Source organism: Gossypium hirsutum, chromosome D09 (genome assembly GCF_007990345.1).
Source record: "Gossypium hirsutum isolate 1008001.06 chromosome D09, Gossypium_hirsutum_v2.1, whole genome shotgun sequence".
NCBI classification, from domain to species: Eukaryota; Viridiplantae; Streptophyta; class Magnoliopsida; order Malvales; family Malvaceae; genus Gossypium; species Gossypium hirsutum.
In genome coordinates this window covers 5,731,845-5,744,842 of record NC_053445.1, presented here as the reverse complement: position 1 = coordinate 5,744,842, position 12,998 = coordinate 5,731,845, and the positions used below count along the sequence as shown (strand labels likewise).

Here is a 12,998-nt window from a genome sequence, read left to right as displayed (position 1 = left end):
GTTGTAATATTTTAGTCACTGAACAGTTAACAGTGTAAGGATAAGTTGATCTGACATATTAAATCATCATTTCAAACAAAAATTTTAGGTTAATTTATACAATCGGTCCCAATATTTTTTCATTTTGAGCAATTTATTTTTTTCTTTTATATTTTTTAACTTTCCTTTTTTTTGCTCTCTTTATTTTCCATTCTCTTCTCGTTCTCCCCTTTTTTTTCCCTTCCTTCTCCATTACTTTTAACGTAGTTTTTTTTTATATTTTCCATTTGTTAAAACTAATCCCTATACTTTTATTTTTTAAAACAATTTAATTTTTTCGAGTGGGGCGAGCTTGTCGACTAATTTTAACAAATAAAAAACATAAAAAAACTACATTAAAATGAAGAATGGAAGAAAATAGAGAGAGAAGTAAAAGAGAATGAAAAAAAAAGAAAAATTAAAAGAACATAAAAAAATTAAATTGCTCAAAATGAAAATAATATAGGGACCAATTATAGAATTTAACCTAAAATTTTCGTTTAAAATGACAATTTAAAGTTCCACGTCAACTTACTGTTACATCGTTAGCGATAATTAACAGCTTAGTGACTAAAATAGTACAATACGATAATGTAAATGGCTAAAATGTAACATGATGTAAATAAAAGTAAATATTTTAATAGTTTATCCAAAAATTAATAAGGTAGAAGCAAAAGTCTTTTCCGTCTAAGCTATTCCTTTCCAATTATTTTGGCAAAGGAAAGTAATTAAGCAAAAGTAATTTCAAAAAAATAAATTAAAAAACCTGAAAAATTCTTAAACGGAAAAAAGAAAGAGCAGAAATATAAGTAAAACACAAGCAAGCTAAAATCAGCATTTCTCTTCCTTAATTACCTTTGAAAAACCTTCGAATTCCCTCCCTCAAACCTTTCAATTCATGAAACCCAAACAAATTCTCTCTTTGTTTCCCCTTATCTCAAAAACCCAGTAATTCAATTCCCTAAACAAGAAAAACAAAACCCAGTAATTGAATCCGGGTCGTTATCGAACTTTGATATCAAATTCCGGGCTTCAAAGGTTAATCTGGTTGGATTATAGGTGGGATTTTGATTTGAAGCGTGATTTGTTTGGTTTTAGACAAAGAAAATTGAGAAAGGGAAATGAGTGCTCAAAAGAAAAAAGCGTTTCAAATAGAGGCGTTTAAGCATAGGGTGGTGGTTGATCCCAAATATGCAGAGAAGACGTGGAAGATTCTGGAACATGCTATTCATGAAATTTATAATCATAATGCTAGTGGACTTAGCTTTGAAGAACTTTACAGGTTAGATTTATTTTTCTCTCCTTTTTTTGTTATAATTTTATGTAATTTTGTTAAATTATGCATCTTTTACTTGAAGTATTTTGATTGTGATGTGAAACTTAGATAGAGTTTTGGTTTAATTATTTAAAAATCTGCAGGTTGATGATTTCTTTGAACAATTGAGAATCTAAAACTATATTTAATCTTCTCTTTGTAAATATAAAATGCGATCATGTCTGAGTTCTGTAATTTATATAATTAGGCTATGAAGACTTGCCGAGATACCGGTTTTGTTAAGTTTCTTAGTCCATTGTCTATTGAATTGAGGTTCTAGTGTTTAAATGGTAACTACATCTATAAATTAACATGGAAAAAGGAAATGCCGCAAGTGGTTTATGGGTACTAAATGCAGAGATGAATTATAGGTTGCATGATAAGCAGTTCTGATTTTGAACTTGGTGGGGTGCCATTTTGAACAATGAAATCTGAAAATGGTGTATGAAGTGTTGTTTATATTTATCTGGAAGCTGAAGGTTGATGACACTTGCAAATGGACTCCGATTTTATGAACTGTCTAAGTAGTCGTGAGGACTGCCGACAAACTGGCTGATACAGATGCCACTGCTGGTTCTTCTGAAAGGGCCGCATTAATAGATATTTCTCAGCCCTTTTTTCTTTTCCCGTTTCCTTTGCAGTCGCATGGCTCTCTTTTGCTAGTACTTGGGAAGTTTTTGGAGTTTTTGAGCTCTGCCATTTTGACGGTAATCTACACGGTATAAGAGAGAGGCTTCTTACCAAGTTATGCTATTGTTTTTGGATCTTTGATTCCTCGAAACTGTCATCCCATATATTACTTTTAATAACTCATGAAAATGTTATGATTTAGATGGTAGGTTTTTAGCTATATATGTGCTTGAAACAAATGCTGCTATGATTATTGAATATATAAACGTGTCTTATGTGATGAAGTCATTTAATATTGTTGAAATGACTTCCAGTTTCTAGCTGTCTTGAGATCTGCCGTAGAACTGTCTTTGATATCCGCAAAATTTTAGGATTCTGACACCTAAGCGTTAATGTAAACCAGGAATGCATACAATATGGTACTGCATAAATTTGGGGAGAAACTGTATTCTGGGCTTGTCACTACTATGACTTCTCATCTAAAGGAGATTAGTAATTCAATTGAGGCTGCTCAGGGAGGATTATTTTTGGATGAACTTAACAGAAAATGGGCAGAGCATAACAAGGCATTGCAAATGATCCGAGATATATTGATGTACATGGATAGGACCTTTATCCCAAACACCCACAAAACCCCAGTTCATGAGCTTGGGTTAAATTTATGGAGGGATGTCATCATCCATTCCCATGCAATCCAGTCTAGGCTTCAGGCTATACTTCTTGAAAATGTAAGGAGAGAACGGAGCGGTGAAGTCATAGACAGGGGTTTAATGAGAAGTATCACAAAGATGTTAATGGATCTAGGTCCTTCCGTTTATCAGGATGATTTCGAGAAGCATTTTCTTGAGGTTTCAGCTGATTTTTATCGTCTCGAGTCTCAAGAGTTCATAGAGTCCTGTGATTGTGGGGAGTATCTAAAGAAAGCCGAGAGACGCCTAAATGAAGAAATAGAGAGAGTCTCACATTACTTGGACACCAGAAGTGAAGTCAAGATAACAAATGTGGTAGAAACGGAGATGATTGAAAGTCATATGCACAGGCTTGTGCAAATGGAGAACTCGGGGTTGATTAATATGATTGTCGATGAAAAATATGAGGACTTAGGAAGGATGTATTGCTTGTTTCGTCGAGTATCCAATGGGCTTGTTTTAATCAGAGATGTCATGACTTCATACATTCGTGATACTGGTAAGCAGTTACTCACTGATCCCGAAAGGCTGAAGGATCCTGTCGATTTTGTGCAACATCTGTTGGATTTAAAGGACAAATACGACAAGATTATCACTTCAGCATTTAGAAATGACAAGACTTTTCAAAATGCATTAAATTCCTCGTTTGAATATTTCATCAATCTGAATTCTCGGTCTCCAGAGTTCATCTCTTTGTTTGTTGATGATAAGCTTCGAAAAGGTTTGAGGGGGGTTACTGAAGAGGATGTGGAGTTGTTACTCGACAAGGTGATGATGCTCTTCCGTTACCTTCAAGAGAAAGATGTTTTCGAGAAGTACTACAAACAACACTTGGCCAAAAGGCTTCTTTCAGGGAAGTCCGTCTCTGATGATGCTGAAAGAAGTTTGATTGTTAAGCTCAAAACAGAGTGTGGGTATCAATTCACCTCAAAGTTGGAGGGTATGTTCACAGATATGAAGACATCACAAGATACGATGCAAGGTTTCCATGCAAGTCATGGTTCGGATATAGGGGATGGTCCCATGCTTTCTGTCCAGGTTCTGACAACTGGATCTTGGCCAACTCAACCTATTACTACATGCAAACTTCCTGCTGAAATTCTGGGAATATGTGAGAAATTCCGTAATTATTACCTAGGTACCCATACCGGACGGAGATTGTCTTGGCAAACTAACATGGGGACGGCTGATTTGAAGGCAACCTTTGGTAAGGGACAGAAGCATGAACTGAATGTTTCCACATACCAGATGTGTGTCCTTATGCTCTTCAACGATGCTGATCGACTAAGCTATAAGGAGATTGAGCAGGTGACCGAGATTCCTACCTTTGACTTGAAAAGGTGCTTGCAGTCTCTTGCCTGTGTTAAGGGAAAAAATGTGCTTCGGAAAGAACCTATGAGCAAGGACATAGTAGACACTGATACCTTTCTTTTCAATGACAAGTATACAAGCAAGTTCTTCAAGGTCAAGATAGGCACTGTGGCTGCGCAAAGGGAGTCGGAACCTGAAAATCAAGAAACTAGGCAGAGAGTGGAGGAAGATCGAAAACCGCAAATTGAGGCAGCAATCGTGAGGATCATGAAAGCTAGGCGTGTGCTGGATCATAACAACATTGTTGCTGAGGTCACAAAACAGCTACAGTCACGGTTTCTGCCCAACCCCGTTGTAATTAAGAAACGGATCGAGTCCCTTATTGAGCGGGAGTTCCTGGAGAGGGATAAAGGTGACAGGAAGTTGTATCGCTACCTTGCTTGAAAAGATTGTCGTCTTCACTTGCCAGGGTTCTGATGACGCCTTTTATTGCTTTTGAGTTTGGATATCAGGTCTGTGGAGTCTCACTTACATTTTATAAGTTGAGAGATTGTTTCATGAATTATAGATAGCTGAGGTGAATTCTTGATGTATGTATTGATTGCATTTTGTTGCTTTGATTCACCCTTAATTTACTTTTATGTTATTTATCTTTGAGTTGGTTTGAAAGAAGCACAAAATTCAAGGAAGCAGCCAGCGATGATGTCTTAATATTTGGATCAAATTGTAGAATTTATGTCTTCTAAAGCAACCGAATAAACGGGTTTATTAAACATTGCAATTCATTCCATCATATATAAAACCAGAGATGGTTTACAAACAAATTATCAGAGCATGATAAACAATATCTAATCAACAAGCGCATGGACTTTAAACATCACAAGTTTTAGTTTTGCCTTCAATATGCATTTCACGGTTCATGAGTTGTAACAAAGAGATCATCCAAAGAGGAATTCCCAAGGATGTATGGCGAGAAAGGAACCCTTCAGACACTTCCTTCATTGTTGGTCGGGACTTCGTTTGTGGATTTAAGCAAGCGAATGCCAGTGTAGCAACATGAACAAGATTTTGTGTAACTAGTTGACTTGTTGGAAGTGGTAAACGGTTGTCTAACACATCAACCAGCTTCATGTTTACCAAAGAAGTTGGTGATGACAACCATGATAACACTTCTTCAGGATGCTTTCCCATTAATGTTTCCAGTGCTATCACTCCAAAACTATAAACATCGCATTTTTCGGTGACAATCATTGTATAAGCAAGTTCTACATACACAAATTAGTAAGAAGAAATTCAACTATATGTTCAGAGAAAAGGTCAGTAAATCAAGTAAAAAAGAAAACGCCACCTGGAGCTACGTAGCCACAAGTTCCGACAATAATGGTCTTATTGGATGAATCAAGATCCAACATTCTAGCTGTTCCAAAGTCGGCCACAAAGGCCTCAAAACTTGAGTTTAAAAGAACATTGTTACTTGATATGTCTCGATGAACTATCGGAGGGCAGCAATCATGGTGCAAGTAAGACAAAGCATGTGCTATGCCTTTGATGATCTCTACTCTTTTCGTCCAATCCATGTCCACAGCGTTCACTTCATCCCTTAGGTTGCAGAACAAACTCCCTTTTTCCATGTATTCATAGATCAAAAACATGGATCGTCGGTGTAGACAAAACCCGTGAAGCTTCACTATGTTTCGATGTCGTATTTCTGATAGAAACTTGATCTCGTTCCTGAAACTCTTGTCAAAAGTTGGATTTTCGGCTTCTAAATGATGAAGTTTCTTCAAAGCAACTACTTTACCACAAGGGAGTTTTGCTTTGTAAACACTACCATAACCACCAACTCCAATACAGTATCGGAAGTCGAAATCCTCTGTTGCTGCAACGATATCCTCGTATGCTATCTTTCCATCATAGTTCCATATGGAACACAAATCCCCATTCTTGGTTGGTTGTACGCTGACATGGTTATTCTTGAGCTTAAACCGTGAAAATAGCAAACATCCTAAAATGGAGAATGTGAATAAGATCGCAATAGGGAGGAATGTTTTGATATAGTAAGGAATTCTGCTGCTGTTGGCTATTTTGGTTAGTGGAGTAGGACACATATAGGGTGATAAATCACTATTGCCTTCAAATGGATCGGGAGAAATCTTGTTACAACCATTTCCAGCATCGATAATGCGAAGCTTAGTGGCAGACAAGATAGGGATAGGACCTGAGAGTTGGTTGAAGCTAAGGTTTAGATATGATAGATCAAAAAGCTTGCCAATTTCTTTTGGGATAGAACCTTTTAATAGATTAGAACCAAGGCTTAAGTCCAGCATCTTTGATAAACTACCAATACAAGAAGGGATTGAACCAGTCAATTTGTTTTGGGAGAGGTACAATGAAGTCAAATTTGCTAGATTACAAATTTCTTGGGGAATAGGACCTTTTAATAGATTAGAACCAAGGCTTAAGTACAGCATCTTTGATAAACTACCAACACAAGAAGGGATTGAACCAGTCAATTTGTTTTGGGAGAGGTACAATGAAGTTAAATTTGCTAGATTACAAATTTCTTGGGGAATAGAACCTTGAAGTTGGTTATTATCAACGTCCAAAATTTCCAAATTGGTTAATTGGTACAGAGTAATGGGTATTGAATCGACAAGTCTATTGTTGTAGAGACTCAAATAAGTCAAATTTCTCAAATATCCAATTTCTAATGGGATAGATCCATTGATTTGGTTCCCCGAAAGGAGCAGATATTGGAGACTGGTTAATTGACCCAAAGCAGAAGGGATTGGACCAACAATTCCATTGCTGGAGAGACTCAAATCAGTCAAATTTCTCAAATATCCAATTTCTAATGGGATAGATCCATTGATTTGGTTCCCCGAAAGGATCAGAGATTGGAGACTGGTTAATTGACCCAAAGCAGAAGGGATTCGACCAACAATTCTATTCTTGGAGAGACTCAAATAAGTCAAATTTCTCAAATATCCAATTTCGAATGGGATAGATCCATTGATTTGGTTCCCCCAAAGGATCAGAGATTGGAGACTGGTTAATTGACCCAAAGCAGAAGGGATTGGACCAACAATTCTATTGTTGGAGAGACTCAAATAAGTCAAATTTCTCAAATATCCAATTTCTAATGGGATAGATCCATTGATTTGGTTCCCCCAAAGGATCAGAGATTGGAGACTGGTTAATTGACCCAAAGCAGAAGGGATTGGACCAACAATTCCACATTGACTTAAGTTTAAAGTCACAAGGTTCTCTAGATTCCCCAATTGTGGAGGGATGGAACCATTAATATTATCATTATAGGAAATGTCGAGGAATTCTAATTGGGTCAGCTTCCCTAGAGAAGGAGGTAACTCACCAGATAAACCACAATAAGACAAGTCAAGGTACTTCAATGCTGATAGATCACCTATCTGATGCGGGATTTTTCCTCTAAGTTGATGATCACTAAGATTAAGAAGGACAAGATTTGGAAATGAAGAGAAATTCAGTTTCCCAAATCTATCTCCAACCTCAATGTTGGGCGCATCAGATAAGTTAATTTGGGTGATGCTTTCAGCAGTGTTGCAGGTTATACCAGGCCACTGGCAACGTTGTGAAGTATTGCTGCTATGGTTACTCCACCACCTGCTTTCTAGCAGAGCTATGGCTTCGGACTCCAATGGCGATGGATATGCTGCTGTCACAGTTGTAGCAAAAGAAAGGATGGTAGCCCACAGTACCCCTAGAATAACAGAAATGGTTAAGGATGAGGCCATTGTTTAATCTGGTAAGGATTTAGTGGTAGCATATATGTTATGGTTTCCAAACTGAGGAATTTAAAGGAACTCATCAAAGGATTCAAGGTCTTGTTGCAATAGTTGTAGGGGCCAGTTGTCGTCGTTGCTTCAGTCCTTGTCATGGAACTTAATTCATCATGCGCAATGCTTTCTTTTTCATGGAAATTTCTGTTGTTAGTATCAATAATGCGAATACTATATTATAGGATTGAATCTTTGCTCTTCCTATGGTCCATATTTCTTGATAATTATGATACCTCCTGATTTTAATTTTCATCAACGCATGTTTCCCGATATTTTAATTTCTCACTGAAAATTCATACATAATTTAACTTTAAAAAAATATTTTTATACAAGTTTAAGTTAAAAAAATTATTTTATAAACATAAATATGCATGCGTGTTTGGGATGATTATGAATAAAAATTTCTAAAATCATATTATAAGTCCTAAAAAATTACATTATATTTTTTAATATTTTATAAAGTTATGACAAGAATTATATTATTTAAATCCTAAAAAGTTTCTAAAGTTATAGCCAAAAGTATATTATAAAAATAATTTATGTTTTATAAAAAGTGTACTACATACTTATTTATAAAAAAGTTATGGTCAAAAAATTTAAATATAACTTACTTATGTGTCCATACTATATGTTATAGAAAATAATATACTTATTTATAAATCATTTTTCTTGTTATTTTTATTAGTAATCGTATTATCGATTATTTTCTTGGACTAACATATTAAATATGATGATTTTATTTTAATTTTTGTTACTTGTTTAGAAATTTTTAATTTTACTGATTATTTATTATAGTAATTAATATTTTTTTAAAATATATTAAGTACCTATGTAATTATAAATTATAATTTACAATTTGTACTACGAAATATGATATAGAAAATTACGATCTAATTTTGTAATTATAAATCTTTTGTAATTACTATTTAATAATTACACTTTTATCCGATTATTATTTATTGTCGAAACAAATCTTTGCAATTGCTTGGAAAAAATAAGCTTAATTAGAATCCGAAACTGCATGATTTTGAAAATATTTCCTTTCTCATTGAATCAAAAGTTTCATGCAAAAAACATGGGAAATTCATTATACGTACACCCCGTGTGGATCCCATGACAACGACGATTCCATCTTTAATTTGATTTAACAATTTAAAGATGTTGATTTAATTCTTACCTCCCCGTGGTTATAGTGGAGTACATTGAAGCTAGTAATTCTACTTCCCTGGACAACAGTGGAATAGATTAAAGATTTCATATCTTATCTCCCTAAGCAGTAGTGGAGCAGATCGAAGATGGCGGATTTTACCTCCCTGTGGTTATAGTGGAGTACATTGAAGCCAGTAATTCTACTTCCCTGGACAACAGTGGAATAGATTGAAGATTTCAGATCTTATCTCCCTAAGCAGTAGTGGAGCAGATCGAAGATGGCGGATTTTACCTCCCTGTGGTTATAATGGAGTACATTGAAGCCAGTAATTCTACTCCCCTGGACAACAGTGGAATAGATTGAAGATTTCAGATCTTATCTCCCTAAGCATTAGTGGAATAGATTGAAGATTGTAAGTCTTATCTCCCTGCAGTCGCAGTGAAATAAATTGAAGCACTAGCTCCTATACTACTGAAGATGCAGTAAGAAGAGGCGAAGCTTTTTGAAGAAGAAAAATACCAAAGACCGGACAAAATCGGGCATTTTTAAAGTCTTTGCTCTCCTGTTACACGACAATGAGCAAAGAGGGGTAGCTGTAATACCCGATTTTGGCCCTGGTAAAAGGCCCAAAATTACAAACGGGCCATAAGGCCCAAAACCAATTTAAAACGGTGGCCCAATTTCGAAAATGGCCCAAATTCAGTGGCTCAAATCATTTGCAGAAACCCTAGGGTTTCTAAGAAGACTTTGCGCCGCAGTCACGAGCGTCATCGATCTTCACCTGCAAGGAAACAAACAAGAAAGGAAAGAAAATCAAGGATTGCAAAATCAAATCAAGCATATCAAGCAAGAAAAAAAAAGGAAATGAAATCAAAGATTCACAAATCAAATAAAAGAGATTTGTTTCTTCTTTATATGATTTTTTTAGAATGGCTATATAAAGCCACTGAATGTAATGTAAAAAGAGAGAAGACTGAAAAGAGAGAGACTGAAAAGAGAGAGAAGGAAAATTTTCTTTTTTGAATACAAAGGTTTTTTTCTCTCTATATTACCTCGAGGATTATCGTTCTTTTATTTTTCATTTATACATAGATGTATATATATTTTTAGTTTCTTTATCTCTTTATTTATTTTTGCTTAAAATATAAAGAAAGGAGGAAATAGCTTACTCCTCAAGTTGGAATCGCCGGATTTGTGCCGTCTCTGTCGCAATCGGAGTATCGGCAAGAGTGAACGGTGGTGTCAGGGGGCTGGGGTTAAAAACCCTAGTAGAGAGCCTTTGTTTTTTTTGTTTTCTTTTTTTTTATGCTGCAAACAATATTTTTTTTTCTAAAAAAACTGTTTTAAATCATGTTAGCGAAACGACACTGTTTTGGGGAGGCGGATTATTTCCGATTTGGCCCTCCATGTAATTCGCGTGTCGCGATTTCGCCCATTATTTTGCTTAAATTTCATTTATTTCTTGTTATTTTAGTTTTTTTAACTATTTTTTTTTGCAATTCGTTTTTTTTTAATTTTATTTTCTCATCTTCCTCATCATCATCATCATTATTATTATTATTATTATTATTATTATCATTATTTAATTATTATTTTTATGTACATACAAACATTTTTTATAATATATATACTTTTATATTTTTAATTTCAAAAACTTGTTTTTACTTTTGTAAATATGTACACGTATACTTGTACATGTTTTCTTCATAGTTTTTTTAATATTTTTTAAATTAATTAATTTAATTATTATCATTTTTTTGTATATATGTAATTATCGTTTTTATAATCTATATATGTATATAATTATTTTTTATATATATGTACATATTATATTTTTTTTCAATTAATATTTTTCTCATATTTATATATATACACATATTTATTTATTTTATTCAATTTTGATAATGTAGATATTATTTAATTATTTTTAATCTATAGATATTTTATATGTACATGTATACATATTTTTTTTTCTAATGAATGTTCTTTTATATTTATATATATACACGTATATATCTATTTTTATTTATTTATTTTTGAAAATGTTTAACTACCTATTTATTTTTTTTACACAAATTTTATAATATATATATTTATATATTTCTTTTTATAAATGCATTATATTTTATATGAATCTTATAGTCTATATCTTCATATAAATCCATGTATGTCTTGTATTCTCCATAACTTCAATGTACTTATTATAAGCACACTTTATATCCTTTATTTTTTTTTATATTTTATAGTTTTGCTTATGTCTTTCACTTGTTTATTTATTTATTATTGCATTGTATATTTAATGTAACATCACATCATTTTTTTACTCGATTTCAAACTTTTCAAAATTGAGATAGTGCTTGTATTTAGGATTTTCAAGGAAATTGAGCCCTAACGTATTGGGTTCCGATTTTCTTCGTTAAATCTAACAATCAAGCATTTCTCTTTAATTAAAAAAATAAGAACTCATTATTGGGAATTCAACACGTTGTGTCCTAACGTATTGGATGTGACGCATTGATTTCTCGAAATGAAGATTTTTTAAAAATCATAAAGAAAATATTCCGAGTTTGGGATTTTAAAGGAATTGTGCCCTAACGTATTGGGTGTGATTTCTTAAATCTTGGATAAGCGGACTTTCTTTTAAAGTAAAGGAAATATTCGGAGTTTGGGATTCTAAAGGAATAATGCCCTAACGTATTGGGTGTGATTTCTTAAATCTTGGATAAGTGGATGTTCTTTTAAAGTTTTATTGTATAAGTATTTTGGCCCAATTCATTTTTGGGGGAAAATTAGAATGTTGTGCCCTAACGCATTGGGTGTGGTATCTTCTTTCTCTGAAATAATAAGGGTCTTAATACGTAGCCTTTTAAGTTTTGCTAAAGATTACGTTTTTCCAAATTCTCGACCTTAAGACACTAATTAATTAACTAGGTACCAATTTTGGGCGTTACGAGGGTGCTAATCCTTCCTCGTACGTAACTGACTCCCGGATCCGTTTTTCTAAAACTCGTAGACCAAAGCCGTTTTTTTAGGTGATCCAATCACACCTTACTAAAAGATTGGTGGCGACTCCCAATTTTTATTTTTAAAAGTCGACAACCTAAAAATTTTGTTGTTTTCAAAAAAATGGTTTCGACAGAGTGTTTCGATTGAATTTTTTATTCAACATAGAAAAACAAAAGATGGATTCAATGGAGGGTCCAAGTATGTCTTCTATGCTGACAAATTTATGTTCAAAAACTTAAAATCAAGTGGTTGTTGACAAATAAAAAGAGGGTAATCGTTTTTGCTCCTAACCATTATATTTTCCAGTTCTTTCACGGTTCTTGAATAATTGGTTTCTCAATCTGATTTTTTTATCTAAATCGGCTTGTTTGTTCGCAATCCCTTTATGGGTATTCCATATTTTTCTTTCTTACTATTGATTTACCTTGCAATCTTTTTTTTTTTAAAACAGATGGAACTAATATAAGAAAATTCTACATTCTCAATTATCTGTTCTACTGCATTAGTTTTGGCTTTCTTTAATTTCATTTTAGATGGAATTATTTCACTTATTTTTCTTTTATTGTATGTGTGAAATCTTGTATGGAAACTTATAATCTATCACTCTATCATGTGTACTATTGTTGTTGATATAGAATGGATTCAGGTTGTATACGTATTCAGAAAATGAAAATCTTTCTTATTAGTGAATACTAGACATGTTCATGGGCCGGGCCGGGCCCGGAAAAAAATTTTGGCCCGATTCTTAGGCCCAGGCCCGGCCCGGCCTGAAATATAGGCCTAAAATTTTGCCCAGGCCCGACCCGGGAAAAAATAATAAGCCCGGCCTGGCCCGGCCCGGTTTTTAATAAACACAAAAAAATATTTTAAAAATAAAAAAATTAAAAAATATTTTTAAAGTATTTTAAAATTAAAAAATAAAAATAAAAATATATATTTATTATATTCGGGCCGGGCCGGGTCGGGCCCGGGCCAAAAAAGTTGAGCCCGAGCCCGGCCCATTTTTTAAACGGGCCTCATTTTTTTGCCCAAGCCCATATTTTGGGCATATATTTTTACCC

General features: G+C 33.9%; 2 protein-coding genes across 4 annotated transcripts; one reads left to right on the top strand and one right to left on the bottom strand.

Annotated features, from left to right (window-relative positions):
• Positions 1-757: 757 nt before the first annotated feature.
• LOC107890426 (cullin-3A) lies at positions 758-4,613 on the top strand. 2 transcript variants are annotated; one of them, XM_041101611.1, is made up of 2 exons: positions 758-1,300; positions 2,367-4,613. In XM_041101611.1, the coding sequence occupies exons 1-2, from the start codon at positions 1,140-1,142 to the stop codon at positions 4,405-4,407; spliced, it is 2,202 nt and encodes a 733-aa protein (XP_040957545.1). In that variant the 5' UTR covers positions 758-1,139; the 3' UTR covers positions 4,408-4,613. The 2 variants fall into 2 exon arrangements, with proteins under 2 accessions (XP_040957545.1, XP_040957546.1); XM_041101612.1 differs by lacking the exon at positions 758-1,300 and adding an exon at positions 2,001-2,052.
• A 90-nt stretch (positions 4,614-4,703) lies between these two features.
• On the bottom strand, positions 4,704-7,903 carry LOC107890425 (probable leucine-rich repeat receptor-like protein kinase At1g35710). Of its 2 annotated transcripts, XM_041101610.1 has the most exons (3): positions 7,190-7,903; positions 5,312-7,045; positions 4,739-5,228 (listed from the first exon to the last, which is right to left on the bottom strand). In XM_041101610.1, exons 1-3 carry the CDS (start codon positions 7,734-7,736, stop codon positions 4,834-4,836), a joined length of 2,676 nt encoding a protein of 891 aa, XP_040957544.1. In that variant the 5' UTR covers positions 7,737-7,903; the 3' UTR covers positions 4,739-4,833. The 2 variants fall into 2 exon arrangements, with proteins under 2 accessions (XP_040957543.1, XP_040957544.1); XM_041101609.1 differs by having other exon boundaries at positions 4,704-5,228; positions 5,312-7,901.
• Positions 7,904-12,998: the final 5,095 nt, after the last annotated feature.

What these genes read in the sequence shown, in the direction of transcription:
- LOC107890426 (XM_041101611.1), top strand. Translation starts at nt 1,140, where the DNA reads ATGAGTGCTCAAAAGAAAAAAGCGTTTCAAATAGAGGCGTTTAAGCAT. An exon ending in AGCTTTGAAGAACTTTACAG is followed by an intron (nt 1,301 to 2,366) that starts GTTAGATTTATT and finishes AATGTAAACCAG; the next exon opens with GAATGCATACAATATGGTAC.
- LOC107890425 (XM_041101609.1), bottom strand. Translation starts at nt 7,736, where the DNA reads ATGGCCTCATCCTTAACCATTTCTGTTATTCTAGGGGTACTGTGGGCT. An exon ending in TTGTGGCTACGTAGCTCCAG is followed by an intron (nt 5,229 to 5,311) that starts GTGGCGTTTTCT and finishes TTGTGTATGTAG; the next exon opens with AACTTGCTTATACAATGATT.